General features: G+C 51.6%; 1 protein-coding gene across 2 annotated transcripts in view; it reads left to right on the forward strand.

The window, feature by feature from the left end:
* Nucleotides 1-8,017, forward strand: part of CTNNBL1 (catenin beta like 1) — a 47,236-nt gene extending 39,219 nt beyond the window's left edge. For both annotated transcript variants that reach the window (XM_005524714.3, XM_014254231.2), the window contains exons 14-16: nucleotides 1,959-2,096; nucleotides 2,644-2,716; nucleotides 7,767-8,017. In XM_005524714.3, coding sequence (XP_005524771.1) covers nucleotides 1,959-2,096; nucleotides 2,644-2,716; nucleotides 7,767-7,855 — 300 coding nt within the window. In that variant the 3' untranslated portion in view covers nucleotides 7,856-8,017. The remainder of the gene's footprint in view (nucleotides 1-1,958; nucleotides 2,097-2,643; nucleotides 2,717-7,766) is intronic.
* The last annotated feature ends 8,170 nt before the right edge of the window (nucleotides 8,018-16,187 follow it).

Consider the following 16,187-nt stretch of genomic DNA (forward strand, 5'->3'; position numbering starts at 1 on the left):
ATCAAGATCGCGGCTGCCTGGATCCAGCTCCTGTGATCGCCGTGCTCGGATCAGAATACAGAGCAGACCCAGCCTTTGTTTCTTGCTCTGGAGATTCAGAGTCCTGGCCTGTGGCTGTTTTTCTGCTCAGGAATTTAGCACTGTTGAGCAGAGCAGCCAATGAGTCTGTGTGCAGTGTGGAGTGTTAGCAGTGGTTCAGGAGTGAATGTGTTGTCTTTCTTGAATGTTTTTTTTTTTGATAATTGTCTCACTGTTCAGCTCTCTCACTAGCCAGACTCATCATTGTTTAGCTTTAGAGACCAGATTTGAGCCATTTGGCATGGATTTAGGGTGAGGGAAGTCACTCTCTGCACAAAATTGGATTTTTCTATTTACTGGCAAGAGCTCACATGCAGGCTTTGCCCAGTCATGCCTGTGCCCATGATTTTGAGAACCTGGAGTAAATGACAGTCATGCATGTGTTGGAGTCTTCAGGATGTGATGCTGAAGTGTCACATCTGAGTGTAGCCAAAGCAGCTGATTTCACAACACAAACTTGTTCTTTTACTGGCAGACTGGATTTCTAGGAGGAAAGGAATATTTCACTACCTAAGCTTTCCTCTCCCTTTCAAGGGGAAGTGAGAATCAGCTGTCTAAGCCACTCCATCAAATTTCTATCCAGGGAGCATCCATTGCTCCCCTCCAGGGAGAGTTGCACAGGACTCATTTTCCTTCTTACACCTAAAACCCTCAACTCACCATTAGGTACGAGGGCTTGGCTTGAGAGAACAGCAAAATTTGGCAGCCTCAGCCAGCTTTGGTGCTGGTGACCTTGTGTGCATGCATGCCTGGAGCACGTGTGCCCGAGGAAGCGCATCCTGTGGAGCATTGCAGGTCCGGAGCGCTCGCAGGCGATGGCTCTAATGAGGAAATATTGCTCCTCCGGCGTGCGCCCACCTGCCAGACGGCTGCGGAATAAATCACAGAGCTGCGGCGAGCTCACGGGGCTGACGAGCTGCTTCCTTTGTTTAAGGATGAAACCAGAAGACAAACCCCAAAATGCAGAAGGTGACACGTGACACGGCTGCTTGGGCCTGTCAGCCCTCCCCATGAGGATGGAGCACAGGCATGTCCTCGGGCCAGCTCAGAGGAGGCTGTTCTGAGCTCGCTGCCAGGTGGCTCTTGGCAGTGTTTTGAAAAAGATGTGCTCTCTGGACATGGGAGATGGAATGGAATGGAGTGGAATGGAATGGAATGGAATGGAATGGAATGGAATGGAATGGAATGGAATGGCATGGCCTCTTTCTTCCTCTGGCCTCCCTCTGGGCAGGTCTCTGTGAGTGAAACTCGTGTGTGCAGAGGAAGAATGGATGGTGGGTTGTCATTCCCATGGGAGTCACTGCTCTTTGATGAAAAAAGCCCGGTCCTGGGTCTGCCCTGGCAGCACCTCTTAGAAACACAGCTGGAAGAGCCTGGCTGGTCATGGGAAAGCTGTCCTTGTGCAGGATTTTCAGATGTGTTTTCTCATCTCTTGGTCAATAATGAAGCTAGAAGCCCTCTAGGTGTTAGAGTGTGCTGGAGTTGTGTTTTGCACTGCCGAACAGCACCCTCAGATGGCCAGTAAAAGAGTAGGTTTTATTCCATTCTGACAAAGGACTTGTAAATCACAGATACATGGGTCTTTCCACAGTCACACACCCTCATCTCTCAATGTAGAAATGTGATTTGTGTGTTTAAATTTTAACTTGCAGATGGACACACTTCATGACCAGCAAAGGCAAAACTTCAAAATTGAATAAAATGTTTTGTGAATTTAAGTGAATTATTAAAATACTTCTTCGGCGAGAAATACATGGCTGATAATGTTTGGGGGAACAAAACAGTTCTTAAGAAACCACAAATTCCACCAACATTTTGCCACTCCTAATGGGAAGTGCTGTGAGAGGATCCTCACACCTTTCCTTTGTGTGGCTTTACAGGACATGGTGCGTCGAGGAGAGATCATAGATGATGACATGGAAGATGAATTCTACCTCCGTCGTCTGGATGCTGGGCTCTTTGTGCTGCAGCTCATCTGTTACATCATGGCAGAGATCTGTAATGCCAATGTTCCCCAGGTAAAGCTGTGTACGAGGTTGGCAGATCATCTGTGTTGGCATTCCCAGTGCAGACAGGGCTCTAAATCCTTGCAAATGCTGCGTTGAGTAATTGTTTCTCTAATTCCCTTTTGGGGAAGAAACCTACTGTTTATTGCACATACAGCTTCATCAAGTTGTAGCAGATAGGAGGGCATTAATAGGGTCAGAAGCCAATTGTCACTAATTTGTATAATCTGTGTGAGCAAGGTCAGGGTTTGAAATGGAAAGGCCATGTTGATGCTATTGCTGAGGGAGTAGGGGAAAGGGACCAGCTCTCAGGAGGTCTCAGAAAAGCACAGATACAGCTTTTCTTGATCTGTGCAAAATGCTGCATCTCTGCGTCCTCTGAATGCATTGGGGGTTTGTGAATACATTCTGTGGCTTCTTATTTCTGTGACACGTGCCTTTCTGGGTGTTCCTGAGAAGATGCTGTGGGCTGCCAAGGCTGAGTTGGTTTTTGTGGTGCTCAGGCTGTGCATGGACTTGTGTTGAAGATCTCTTTCTTCTCTGTCCTACTCCCCATCAGATTCGTCAAAGAGTTCACCAGATCCTGAACATGAGAGGCAGCTCCATTAAAATTGTTCGACACATCCTGAAGGGTGAGTAGAGATATCTTGTGCAAGTGTCTCATCGCTACTGGGGACAGCTTGGTCATCGCTTTGCAGGATGAGCCTTCACATGTAATTCTCCTTGGCTTCCTGAGCATCTCCAGGCAGCAGCTGAGCAGTGTTCCGAGATGCTGGCAGGGCTGGAATCACCCTGATTAGTGGTGTGCTTTGCTTTGCCTCTGAGTTAGGACACTTGCTGTAGCTGCTGTCAGAGAACAGCACGTCACTCCACGCTTCCATCAGCTCCAGCCTGGCTGGAATTCACTGCTGACATCAACGTGAGAGTAAATATTTAACGGAAGTGTACATGCCTGCTAGAGGGAAGAATAGTGGAGTCTCATCTTTCATTAACATGGCCTTGCAGTTTACCATCTGCACCATATTAGTACCCATGGTGTATTTGTCTTGTTCTTAGTGTCAGATTAATATGGATTATAGCATTAAAGTATCCTCCATAGCTTTAAAATGTAGCTGTTGTGATTTGCAATCCCAGTTTTAAAGTACTGCTTGTTATTTTTAATGCTCATGGTGAATTAGAGCAATGCCTATTTGAGCTGTGGCCCTCCTCAGCAGCAGCAGCCAGTGGAACTGGGGGTGAGGAGGGCAGGACTCAGCCTCTTCCCATGGCCCCTTGGAGCTGAGAGGTTTAATGGGAGCAGCAGGGAACCAGAGCTGCCTGGAGAAGTTGCTTCCTTATGGAATGTATCTGCTCCAAAGGGGCTGTGTTGTTTTCAGTGTGGGGTTAGGAGTCTTAATTTTCTTCTGGAGGGAAAGGAAGTTTAGCAGCACTGGGCTTATGTTTCAATGTTTCTGCTTTCTTTGGGAACAACAATGTTCTCCTGGGTTTTCCTTGTCCCCACTTCAACAATGGCAGGTACACACAGCTTATTTCCTGCAGAACCTGTTGGTTTTCTCCTTTCTCATACACAAGAAAAAAAGGAATTAGAAAGCTGGCTGGTATGACAAAATTAAGAGTGATTTTCTGACAGTGTGAGATTGCCTACAGCTATAGGCAATCTCTTTGGCCCTTGTCCTTGGCCACGAAGTGCAAGCTAATGCCTGCTGGTGAGAAGGGGGGCTGCATAGGATGTCTTTTCTGATTTTAATTATGATACTTGAAAATTCCTGCCTGTAAACTGCCCCTTTCCAATGTGGAGTACGGCACACATCCATGATCAGATTCTCACATTTGCCCTGGGCCGTGTGTCCCTGAGGGAGTTGTCTGCACACCTCGCTGGATTTGCACACCTCACAGTCACGGCTCTGGCTTGTTGATTTACATACCAAGCTGAATCAGAGGGCAGCTGCATTACAATTTCATCTGATTCTTTTTTTCCCAGACAGTGACTTGCATTGTGAAACTTTCTCCACGGCTGTGTCGGGTGTTACAAGCTCAGGGTCATGCTGGGTTGGGTGCTTTCAGCAGCACCACGTTCCCTGCCTGAAGGGACACATTGGCATGTTAATAATGCAGGGATGGGTACAGAGTTTGAGCTCTGACTGCAGCTCTCCCCAGCTCTTATACCTGCCAGTTTTAGAGACTTTTAGAGACAATAGTCAAAACCAAAGTGATAAATTTCTTAGTGGGTGCTTGTGAAGTCCTCCAGTGGGACCCAAGAGGCAGGAGCAGCACTGGGCTCTGAAATTTGAGGTAGTTGCCACCTGTGTCCACATGCATAGTGAGCACAGATTCACCAGCCTGTAACAATAGCACCACCTGGGACATGCACCTGCTTCTCTGAAGGAGTCAGTTCCCTGGACACAGCTTCCAGGAAAGCAAAGGAGCTGGAACAGGGATTTGGGTGTGGACCCTGCAGTGTGATGCTGGGGCCAGCAAGGGGTTTCCAAACTTCACTGGAGTCAACTGCACATAACTCTATTACAAGTGACTGAGAGATCAGGAGCTTGAGCCTTGGCTGGAAGGTTTCCAGGCTACTTCCCAACTTGCTCTCAGGACAGATGAGGACTGGTTTATTTTTACATTTTGTTCAGTGTTTTGCTCTTGTTCAGTTTTTATTTTCTATTTTTGCATACTAATTAGGTGCTCAGTTTTTAGTTTGATTTTTATGGCCTACATATTCTCCATGTTTCTCTGGCAACCTGACAGCTGATGGATCCCTTGGGGTGGCTCAGAATTACTTACGATGCAAGCAAGGAAGCGAGACTGTTTTCTTATGGTAGAGCTTTCAAGGGGGAGGAGTGGGCAGGGAATAACGGGAGGCTCATTAATGCATTTCTGCAGGCTGACCAGTCCTCCCACACTTCCTTTTTTTGGAAGATCAAGCATTTCTTGCAACAGGACAGGTAGTTTATGCTTTGGAAGAAAGTGTGTGTGAGTGGTGTGTGCCTTGGCTTTGGAGATGTTTTTGGGGATGGAGGCTGGATTTGGGGTAGCAGCAGTGTCTGTATCTTGGGGAGGTGCCTGGTCTCCATCTGTCATTGGCAATGGAGTGAGGCACAGGCCTCTCTGAAATGATACTTGGCTCTGGAATGGCAAATCTCGCTGTTCCTTGCTGATCCAGAGGGTGTAGCCATTGATCCTGGCTCCCTTGGAAGCTCTGTCAGAGCTGCTCCTGCTGGGGCCTCTGCCCTCACACCTGGTGTCAGGTGAGTGGGCACGCTGGGAGCTGGGCATGTGGAATGGCTGCTGCACATTCCAGCCCAAACCCATTAGCACAGGTAAACACAAAGGAAGGGTCAATGTGCTGTGAGGATGGAGCTCAGTCTGGCTCATGGTGCCTCCATCTGTGCAGGCTCCAGAGCTTCCAATATCCATTACAAGCCTCAGTATTTCCCAATTGATTTTTTACTGTTCTGTAACCATTGTATTTTGTCTAATGAAGCAGAAACCAATCTTGGGCTCTTTCCCTTTCTGTAGCTACAGCAGTGTGTAAGCTCTGGTTAACTGTTGGCAGGGGCAGCTTACATTTGGGGTTTTTTTTAGCAATCTCAGTGAAGTGGTGGAATTTTAAATAAAAAAGTAAATACATAAAATCTTGGTCGGAGATTTACTTTGTTAAGCCTGGTTCTGGGGGTTTTATCTCGTGTCTTCAAGCTGCTAATGCTTCAAATGAGCATTAGCATCTGTCATAACCCAGTAAACATTCTGCCTTGGAGTCACTGAGGTTTTAGTCTTACAAAGCCTAGATGTTTAGAAGGAGAAATGCTGAGCTTTTGGACAAGATAAGAAGAATTTGTGTCTTGTTTTTGTTTGGGTGATCTCCTGGTACAAAGGAAGGGCAGTGTCATTAGTGGCACTCAGCAGCTCTCTGCTTGAGCTCTAGTCCAAGCAGTCTGGCCATCTGGGGGCAGAGCAGCTGTGCCAGGCTAGAGGACTGTGGCTGTCCCTCACCTGGGCTTGGAGAGGCCACTGCAGGTGGGAAGTGTTGCCCTTGGGCTGCAATAAACTCCAGCACTTGCATCCAGTGCAGCTGTTCCCCTGGTGGAGCGTGGAAGGGGCTGCTGGGGACAGAGCTGGCTCCTGCACCAGCTCCGGGGGCATGCTGTTGACAGAAGGCTCTGGTACTGCCTGAGGGGACAGGGGATCCTGAGCTAAGTGCCAGCCTTGGCTGGGAAGGGGATCCCATCCCTGTGCACTGGGACCATCTCCTGCCTGAGGTTTGGATCTCCAGTGCAGCCCTCAGCCAAAGCACGCACAGCGCAGCAGGGCTGGGCTGTCCCACAGCAATCAGTCCATACACAGGGAGCTACAAGGAATCCATCCTTGTAGGAGCTTTCTGCTGCTTTTAAGAGCTGTGGAGGGCAGCTCCTCCATCCAGGGAAGGTGCCCTGAGTTGGGCCCTTTGCCGGGACAGTGGGCAGCTCAGGTTCACCTGCAGCAAACCTCAGCCGTTACCACCTGCTCACGTTACAGTTACTGGAGCAGTTTATAAATATTAAAAATATTTTTCCCAGGGGCTTGGCAAAGAACTCTACTGCTTTTACATAGAGAGAGAGAGAGAGAGCCAGCATGTACACACAGGAGGGAAGACTCCCACATCAGCTAACTTCTGGCTGTCCTCACTGCTTTCAGTGCTCCTGTAACAAAGGCTTTGATGGAGCTCAGAGCAAGTAGCTGTGCTAAATGTATAAATATTAAAGCAAACTTTCTACAGCAACTTACCATTCAGTGCTGAATACAAGCTGTTCTGTTTGTTTGGAAGAAGGAAAAGAATGCAAGCAGGCAGAGGCAGGGAAGCGCTGTCTTAACCATCAGGCTGCTCCTGATTTCCTCAGATTTGTTCAGCTCCTTGCTTCCGCAGCTCAGAACCTGTTTTTCATTTTTTCTTTTTAAAACGTCTTTGAAAATGCAGGTTCTGGTTGCAGGAAGGAGGGAGCTGGTAGGGGATTAGAGCTGCCAGCTCCAAATGAATATCAGGAAGGAGAGCTACATGGGGAATGTTTAGTTCTGTAGTGTTTGGCCGTGTGCATGGATGGGCAACACCACGCTCAGGGTCTGGTATCCTCTTCCTGATGACAAGGAGTTTGGTTTGTAGTTAAATCTGAGCTGGTGGCTTTTCTTCTGTGTGGCTAAAAGCAGATGGAGATGGAGGAATTTGTGTCTCCTTGCAAAAATCCTCATTCAGGATGCTTGGACAGCAGGCAGGTTAAACCCAGGACTGGGAATGATTAACAGCTGTCACAGAGCCTGCCTGACCTTCCCTGATGACACTGAGTGTCCAAAGGGACCTAGGAAGCCGGTGATTTGCAGTGATTTATGGCACTGTTTGCATTTCTTGGGCATAGTGCCATGATTCCCATGCCAGGGAATGGGTGCTCCCGGGTGCTAGTGTCTGCTTGGGCCAGAGCAGGGAGTTCTCTGCCTCTGTCTGCCACAAAAGCTTTAATGAGTGACAGCAGGTGTTTGTTATGCAAAGCTTTAACCCTGGGGATGGGCAGGAAAACCATCAACGCTCCTTGCATTAATTCCCATTAGGCTGTTTGCAGTGGCTGTAGATTCGCTGTGGTGTCTGCAGAAGCTGTTGCCCTTGTTTGTTCCTGTTGCACTCAAAGTCGGTGTCCCTCTTCTCTCTCCCTGCAGAGTATGCGGAGAACATCGGGGATGGGAAGAACCAGGAGTTCCGGGAGAGCGAGCAGAAGCGGATCCTGGATCTGCTGGAGAATTTCTGAGGACCTGGGAGACACCTCTGTGTCTGCCCATAAGCACGTGGCACCCGTTCTCCCTCCTCCTGCCCCTCCTCCAGCCTCTATTGCACGATGAAAGTGATGTTTCTATGAAACTGCTTCTAAATGGGATTTGGGAGATATTAAAGATAGTTTGCTTTTTTTTTAGTTCCTGGTTTGTTATTTGAGCAGTGTTCTGTGAGTGGGGCTGCAGCTGCATACCCAGCACAAAGCCAGCATGAGGTTCCCATATTTTTTATCTTTTCCCCTTAAATCAAGCTGCCAAGGATCAGTGTGAAATAATACAAATGTATCTGTAGCAGGGAGGGCAGAGAGGAAGCCTGGATGGCTCGAGAGACTGTTCGCAGGTTCTTCCAGCCTGATCCATTAATGAAAATGTACAACCCTTGTTCTGACAGGAGCCAGGGAGGCTGAGGTGGTGGTGTGTGTCCAGTTCATCCCTTCTTCAGTGTCAGAAGAGATCCAGGAATTGGCCACATCAGCCATTCCTGTTAAATATTCCCGAAGGTGAGTGGGAATTGAGAGTAGGTTCTGGCACAGGCTGGTCACTGTTCCCTCCTGAAGAGGGAAAAGAAGGAATGAGTGTGTTGGGGTTTTACCCAGAGCTAAGAGTGAGGGGAGGTATGTAAGTGACATGCCCAAATTCCTCACAGTCAGCTTTGGGTCTTGGCTGTGCTTGTTCAGTAGAAAAGCAGTGTTGTGGTTCCTGGACAGGAACTCGGCTCTTGGAGCAGCAGCAAGTCCCCGAGACCAGAGGGGTGGCCCTGTGTGCCCTGGGGAAAGGGGCCACAGCTCATTCTCATCACCCTCTGCACCGTGGTGTGCTTTTGGATGGCATTGTGCCCGACTCCGGTGCTTCCCTGAGCTGGGACATCCAACTGGGATAAGAAGTAGCAGAGGATATTTTCCTGCATCCTCTTTTCTGCTGCTGAAGTTAATGACTGTCATCACAAGCCATCGTGGCTCCTGCAAGCTGGGCCGTGCCTAATTTAGAGAGATTTGCATGCTGGCAGCATTCATTTTTTATCTCCAAGAAAAATGCATTGTCAGGGAAGCTTAAAGGCTTCCTTCAATCCTCACTGCACAGGCACTGCTGGCCTGGCGCTATTGAACGCTGGTGTTCAGGGGATCAGCATGGAAGTCATGGCTTCAGCAGCCACAAAAAACGGCAAAAATACATTTCTTTTTGTGCAGAACTTGTCAAATTCCTCATTTCTTTCTTCTGTTCTCAACCTGCTTCCTTAAAGGTGTTTTTTTCCTTTAGCTTTCAGGTGTGTTTAGGTTTTTACTTGATTCCCTTTCCATACCCAGTAGAGTTGTGGTCAGAGCTGGTCTCTGGGTTCCCCTGGAAGGTGACTGGGTGTCCCCTCACACTGTGCTTGTGTTGGAGGAGCTGAGGAGAAAGGGAGGGATCTCAGAGAGTTTGAGGCAGAGCAGAAAGAGGACTTAATGAATGTGGAACAGCTTCAGCTGAGAAGTGAGGCTATGTATCTGGGGGAGAAAAGGGCAGGGAAGGTCTTGAGAAAACTTCAATAAACTGCCTAAGGGCAAAGTAAGTTTATAAATCTGAGTGTACATTTTAAACCTGATCTTGCTGTTTGCCACACCTGTGTGTATACATGTGATCATTTCTATGCACAGCTGGTGAGCTGCTGTGGGTGTGCAGTGCATGGTCCCTGCTCCAAGCTGGCTCTTCTCAGATGAGGAAAACCTCCCACAGCATCTGCTGGGAGCAAAATGTTGATCACTGCCACAGTGGGTTGTGCCAGTGAACTCACCTGGGAAGCACAGCAAGGGACAGGGGCTGGAGGAACCAAAAGTGTGGTAGTGTGTGGGTTCCCTGGATTCCCTGGGGAGCAGGAAAAGGTCCTGGCACTGCTCCAGCTGCCAGCAGTCAGTGCTGTCCTGCATCAGGAGAAGAAGAAGGCACAGTCTGTGATGGGGCCTGAGCCTCAGCAACATCCTGTGAGGTTGTGTTCCCTCTGCAGGGCTGGGGACGTGGTGCCACCTCTGCACTGTTCCTCTCAGTTCTTGGTGCTGCACCTGGGGAGCAGGAATGCCTTGCCATGAGGATTTTTGTCTTCCCCAGCTGAAAGAAGAATTTGTTGGATTAGGGAATGGCAGTGTGCCCATCCCACCCAGCCCAGCCACTGTCCCTGTGATGGATGAGGGTGCTCCAGATGTTGCTGAGGAATTTGCGCAGAGATGGTTCCTGCAAGTCAGGCCCTTTTTACAAGGTGGATGATGAATTATTCTCTTCTAATTTCCAAGCTCTTTCAGAGGGAGGAACCCCACTGCTTCAAAGGAGCCCAGTCAATTTTGATCCTGGTAATCACAGCAGACCCTACCCACTCTGGCCCCACACCTCACTGCTGGGAAACACTGGATCCTCTGCCTTGGTCCTTGGGATAGGCTGGGGGCCTACATAGGCACACTGTTATTAATTAAGGTAATTATTCGGCTTAATGTGCTGCTCCTGGCCAACTCATTTGTGCTGTCATATTGAGCAGCACAGAAAAGCCTTGGAGGTGTGAGGATGGGCACCCCGAGCCTTGGCAGTTGTGGAGAATGACGTTATTGTAATTGAGGGAGGATTAAAAGGTGGAGCTACTAGCAGATTTCCTTGAGGAAGTTCCATAGGCTGCAGACAGGGAGATCTGTGCCCTGGTTTAACCCTGCTGGTTCTGTGGCCTTGGAACAGCAGCATCACTGTTGCCTTTGGAGCTAAATAAGGGTTTTGGGAGAAGGTGCAGGAGTGGCTCAACCCCAAGCAGCACACGTGGGACTCTGAGCTGCTGGGACTGATGGCAGGGACTGGGTGGCAAGAGCCTGGTGGCCTTGGCTCCTCTGTGAGGAGTTGAGCTCGTGTTGAGCCACACTCCCGTGCCTGCTCTGCTCTCAGAGTACCGGACCAGCCTCGGCACAGGGCAGCGGAACATGCAGGGACAGAGACCCCTCTCCATTGTACCCCCCCAGGCCGTGCTTTGTCTCTGACTGTAAACAGATTTGACTAAAGAGGTAAATGAGAAGGTAATTAGAGGGAACATGATGGATGAGGCACTCTGCTGATGGGAAGCAGGAAGCTTGCCCTCCAGGAGAAAGGAGCTGGGAGGATGTTCTTCAGCAGAGCACCCGCGGTGCCTCACGCTCCCCTCTGCAGCAGGATCCTGGGATGCAGTGGTGGGAGCTCGGACCCCTGGGGATGCCCAAGGCTGCCCCAGGCTGAGAGAGCTGTGGGCAATGGAGCAGGCAGGGATGAGCCTGTCACCCAGACACCTGAACTTTGCCAGGGCACTGATCCAGGTTTGGTACCAGGTGCACAAGGCTGCCGAGCATCAGCCCAGGATTTAAAAGCAGGAAAGCAGCAAAGGATGAGGGAGATGCTGTCCTCAGTCTGTGGGGTCATCAGATTCCTCTGCTCCATGGAGGTGCTTGCCCCAGTGGGGTTTGGTTGGGCTGAGGCCAAGCTGGCCTTGGCTGGGGCTGGGGAAATCCTGGGGCAAGTCCTGGGGAAGCAGGTGTGGGAAGGGGGAGGGAGGGGGATGCTGACACCATCCATGCAGATGTGCTGGCAGTATCAGGGAGGGTGGGAGCACTGGTTTCCTCCTGCCTCAGCAGGAGCTGATGGCACTTCCCCCTGGCCACAGGAGACAGGCACTGACTGTCCTCACTGTGTGTCCAAATCCATCTTCAGCTCTGCTCCCGGCTGAGCCTCCCTAAACGGGGAGAAATGAGTGTAAATCATGGCTGAGGAACATCTCCTGATATCCCAGTGGAGGGACTGAGGCTGTGCTAAATACAGTGAGGGTCTGTCAGCACTGGGACCAAACCATCAGCTGCGAAATAACTCACTTACATTATTGATTTTGTAATTTTTTTTTTTCTTTTAAGGCCTTGCTCTCAGGGAAAGCTTTTCTCCTGGGGCAGGAAATTATTTGGAGGGGGAAGGGCTGGTTGGTTTGTGGTATTTTTGTTTGTTTTTTTACATTGAATTTTTTTGGTGTTCAATGGTTTGGAAAGAGGTAACTGTTCCACAATGACAGACACCTGTGATGGTGCTCCTCTCCATCGGGAACCTGGCAGTGGGTTCTGCAGAGGAAGGAGTTAATGGCCTGGAAACTTGAGTTCTCTGAAGAAATAATTCTTTTCAAGTCATTTTCTTCTGAATTTTATGCTTTGGAGACTTCCCTGTGCAGGGGCTGCTCTGGGCAGAGGCCTTTGAGTCTCAAAGCCCCCACGTGCTGTGGTGGGGTGGTTCCTGCTGCCTTTCCCACATTGTGCTGGGGCTCCCAGGGTGAGGGGCCAGGGACACAGGGCTGTGAACATTCCAAAACAGGCAGGGGGACAAAGACACCTCATGTCCCTGCCCAGAAATGCTCCCACTGCTCTCCCAGCCAGGTCATGCCTCTGGGAAGGGCTGTGCTGGCAGTGACACAGGGAGCCCGTGGTGGTGCTAGTGTCTTGAGCAGGGTTCCCCCTACCCAAAACCCCTCTCCTGCTCGGTCTGTTATTTTTGATGCTGTTGTGGCTGTCGTGGTGTGGGTGGCTGGGTTGTGTTTGCTCACCTGAGCTCCCACTCGCCGCCTCCCTGGCTGCTCCCTGCACCGGGGGATCCCGACAGGCGCTGCCTCCGTGGCTGGCTGCTCCCAGGATGATTTGTGGAGGAGCAGGCTCTAATGTTGCCTGGCGGGAGCATTGTTTTCCTGCAGCGCACGCAGACCTTTGCAAATAATCTAATAATGCAGGAATGTCAAACTTCAGCTGTGGAAGGAAATCCTTTTATACAGGAATTGTCAAGTCTCTAAACAAGTATCAGAAATGAGCTCAGTATCAATGTGGAGGGTGTTTATTCTGCCCGTCAGAGAGATGAACAACCCAATTCACTCTCCCAGGCAGACACAAATTTGAGTGTTGGCTCCTGGACCTCAGGAGAGCTCAGTGCCGAGCCTTGGGGTGCCCCTGCACAAACCCTTAAAGAGATGAACTTCAAAATAATGCATGAGGCAGACCCTAGTGCTTCAGCAGCTCTGGAGTTTGGGGTTTGAGGGTTTTTGTTTTTTCCTTCCAGTTGCTGGGCAGCTTTTGCTGTCAAAAAGGACTATGGGATGTTGGCATTGGAATGAGCATGAGCAGCACTCGGGAGCCAGCAGGAAGGACCAATGCTCTTGCTTTCATTCTGGGTGTCGTTGGGCAAGTCCAGGTCAGAGCTGTGTCCCTGGGGATGTTCTTTGTGCCCCTCAGGGTCTGGGGGTTTCTCTGAGGTTGATGCCTGAGGTGCTGTGGATCTGTCTGACCCCACCATCCCCTTCCAACCTCATCCAGCTCTTTTGAGTTCCACTGCACCCTCCAGCTTTTCAGGTTGCCTTTTCCTGGTGGACAGGTGTCCCAGGGAATTCACATGCAAACCCCATGGGTGCATGAGCTGTGACCATGGTGGATGTGGTGCCTCTGGGATCTCTGTAGTTTCACTGCATGGAAGTGCCCGCTGGTTTCCTCCGTGTGGTGAGTGCTCCCCCCAGCAGAACTGAGCAGTGGGCAGGAACGTGGCACTGACAGAGATAAGGAGTGTTTCATCCTCGAGAGCGAGTCCCTGGGCTGGCTCTGCTGACAGAGAAGCCCTGTGAGGGAGGTGCCGGCTGTTGAGAGCAATAACGAGTGAGCAGATAAGGGACCTCGTTAGGCAGTGGGTGCTGGCTCTGCTCTGGGAGCTGCTGGCTCTGCTCCCACCTCTGTGTGTGAGTGACCTCCCCCCAAATCCCTGTCAGACACACGGGGTTCTCTGGGGCCGCATGGCTGCACCCACAGGCAGCACCTGCCCGAGGCCTCACCACTGATGGATTAAAATTGAGGATAACCAAACATTCCTAGCACATTTAAGATGTGGGCACTGGCACTTCCCTGTCTGCTGGGCCCTGCACGGCCCTAGTACCTGTTTCTCATACACTGTGATGGCAGAAAATCTGCTGGAAATGGGACTTAATTCAGGCTCTGCCTCTGGAAGTGTTCCTGGCTCCAGGAGGAATTTATCTTCTTTGCTTCCTCCTGGCATGATTTAAATATCTCTGATGGTGCACAGGCGGGTTTCAGCCCTTGAGGTGCAGCTGCATGGCCTCAGCCTCCAGTGGGGGATGTGCTGCCCTGTGTTGGGGTGCAGGAGCTGGGCTGGAGCTGGGGATCCCTGCCTGTGCCTGGAATGTGCAGACACCACTGGCTGACATCTCCAGCTCCTGCTCTGGCTGTACACCTGTGAGTGGGTCCTTCACAAAGTGGGGTGCCAAGTCTGGGGGAGCACAGTTTGTAGCTGCCACTTCAGTGCAGGTTTGTTTTTATTCCCTTGCTGGCCAATGGCAGAGGATGGACCCTGGAGCCACAAGACTGGGCCAGCTGCCCAAAATGTGGGGCACATGAGTGCTTGGCCTTTGTTGCTTCTCCTGTTGCACCTGAGCCTGTGCATGAACCCCATCTTTCAGTACATGAACTGTGTCTTTCAGTGCAAGAACCCCCTATTTTGGGAGTTCATGAATCCCATCCTTTGGCACATGAATCCCCCTGTTTCAGTGCATAGGTTTTACCTCCACACGTGCCTCTGGGAGATCTGATGCTTTTGCTTTGTCAGGATCCAGCCCAGAGCTGCTCCTGACACTGCTGTGTTTGCTCAGCAGCTCCAGGCAGCTCTACCTCAGGACACCCAAAGTCCTTTGCCACTGCTGCTGTTGCCATCCCAGAGCGGGACCCTCTGATCCCAACCAGCCATGGAAACTTCTAAATGCAGCCAGGCATGGCCGTGACGCCCGTTTGTCTGTCCCTGCTGCTCCCTCCTCCCTCAGCTTTTAACTCCAGAGGGAGTAATGAACTTGGGCAGAGATCAATGCTCTGCTCTGAGCCAGGCTTTATTCTGACATCCAGCAAATGCTGCAGCAGGCACAACTTTTTTTTCAAACTTATTGATTAGTAACGCAGGTACGAGGCAGCACAGCTCCTGGCCAGGGACCTGCCTTGCTGGAGGGGAATGGGATGAATACCCCCACTCCTTCTGGAGCCCTGCCAAGAGAAGGCTCAGGAAATACAGTCAGTATTTTCAAATCCAATTTAAAGAATCTCTTTGCAGCCAGCATCTGTCACCTCATGGCAGAAAACACCTGAAATAATCTGATTTTTTCTGTTTATCTAGAGAGCAAATAATATCCTTTTGTTTGCTGTGTTGCATACAGATACTCTGGTATGAGTGACGCCTGCTCTGTGCCTCCCCTGGTGCTGAGGCCAGTGTTTAGGACAGGGATACGGCATCACCGGGCCCCTTGGTGGATTTTAGGCTTTTCACAAGAGGTGTATGAATGGCACAGGTGCTGGTGCTGTGGTTGTGACCTGCTGTGAGGCTCAGCTCTGGAAGTGTTGGTGCTGTCGGTGGGTTTGGCCTCAGGGTTTCTGCACCCAAAAGGACATCAGGCTCCTACGGGTTCTGTGAAATCCTGCTCATGGCAGGAGCAGGGTGCCCGCTCCAGCTCTCTCTGGTGCCACCAGCCACGCTCCAGCCGGGCGCTGAGGGTGCGTGTGAGCTCGCAACCCACTCCAGCTGCAGGTTTTCATTTCGAGACAAATCTTGCACAGCCTGGGACAGCGATCAGGGTACACGTGGGGACGCGTGTCCTTGCTCTTCCTGTAACGTTTCAAAAACCCCTCGAGCTGCCCCCAGATGGGCCCTGGCACTCGCGGTGAAGCCGGAGCACCGGGCACTGCCCCTGACACTGCATCTGCCGACTGGGGCTGTGCTGAGATGAACTGGATCGCACTGGGCTGAGCGGTGCTGGGCCGGGCCGGGCGGGTCGGGCGGAGCCGCGCTCTGCACTGGGCTCTGTCCTGGGTGCTGAAGCCTCTCCCGGCGAGACCGGCGGTGCCCGGGGTCTCGGCCCGCGGGGAGCGGAGCTGGGGCTGCCAGGGAGAAACCTCTCCCTGTGTGGGACCTGTGGGTGCGGCGGGGCTCCGGCCGTGCGGGTGGTCCCGGCAGTGCGGTGCGGAGGGTCCCAGCGAGGCGTGGGAGTCCTGGCGGGACGGGGAGCCCCGGGGGTGCCGGTAGGTCCCGGCAGTGCGGAGGAGCGGTCCGGGGGGGGAGGGGCGAGGAATTCGGGCGGTGTGGGGGGTTCCGGGGGTTGGGGGGCACCACGGGGGGCCCGGGTGGGGCGGTACCGGGGGGTCCCGGCGGGCAGCACGGAGGGGACCGGGTGGTGCCGGGGGCCCCGGCGGGCAGCACGGAGGGGTCCCGGTGGTGCTGGGGGTCCCGGGGGGGCGCGGGGGGTCCGGCCCCGCCCCGCGCAGTTTA

This window comes from Pseudopodoces humilis, chromosome 19, assembly GCF_049639895.1.
Source record: "Pseudopodoces humilis isolate 2021_Gansu_Grassland_sample_001 chromosome 19, ASM4963989v1, whole genome shotgun sequence".
Classification (NCBI taxonomy): Eukaryota; Metazoa; Chordata; class Aves; order Passeriformes; family Paridae; genus Pseudopodoces; species Pseudopodoces humilis.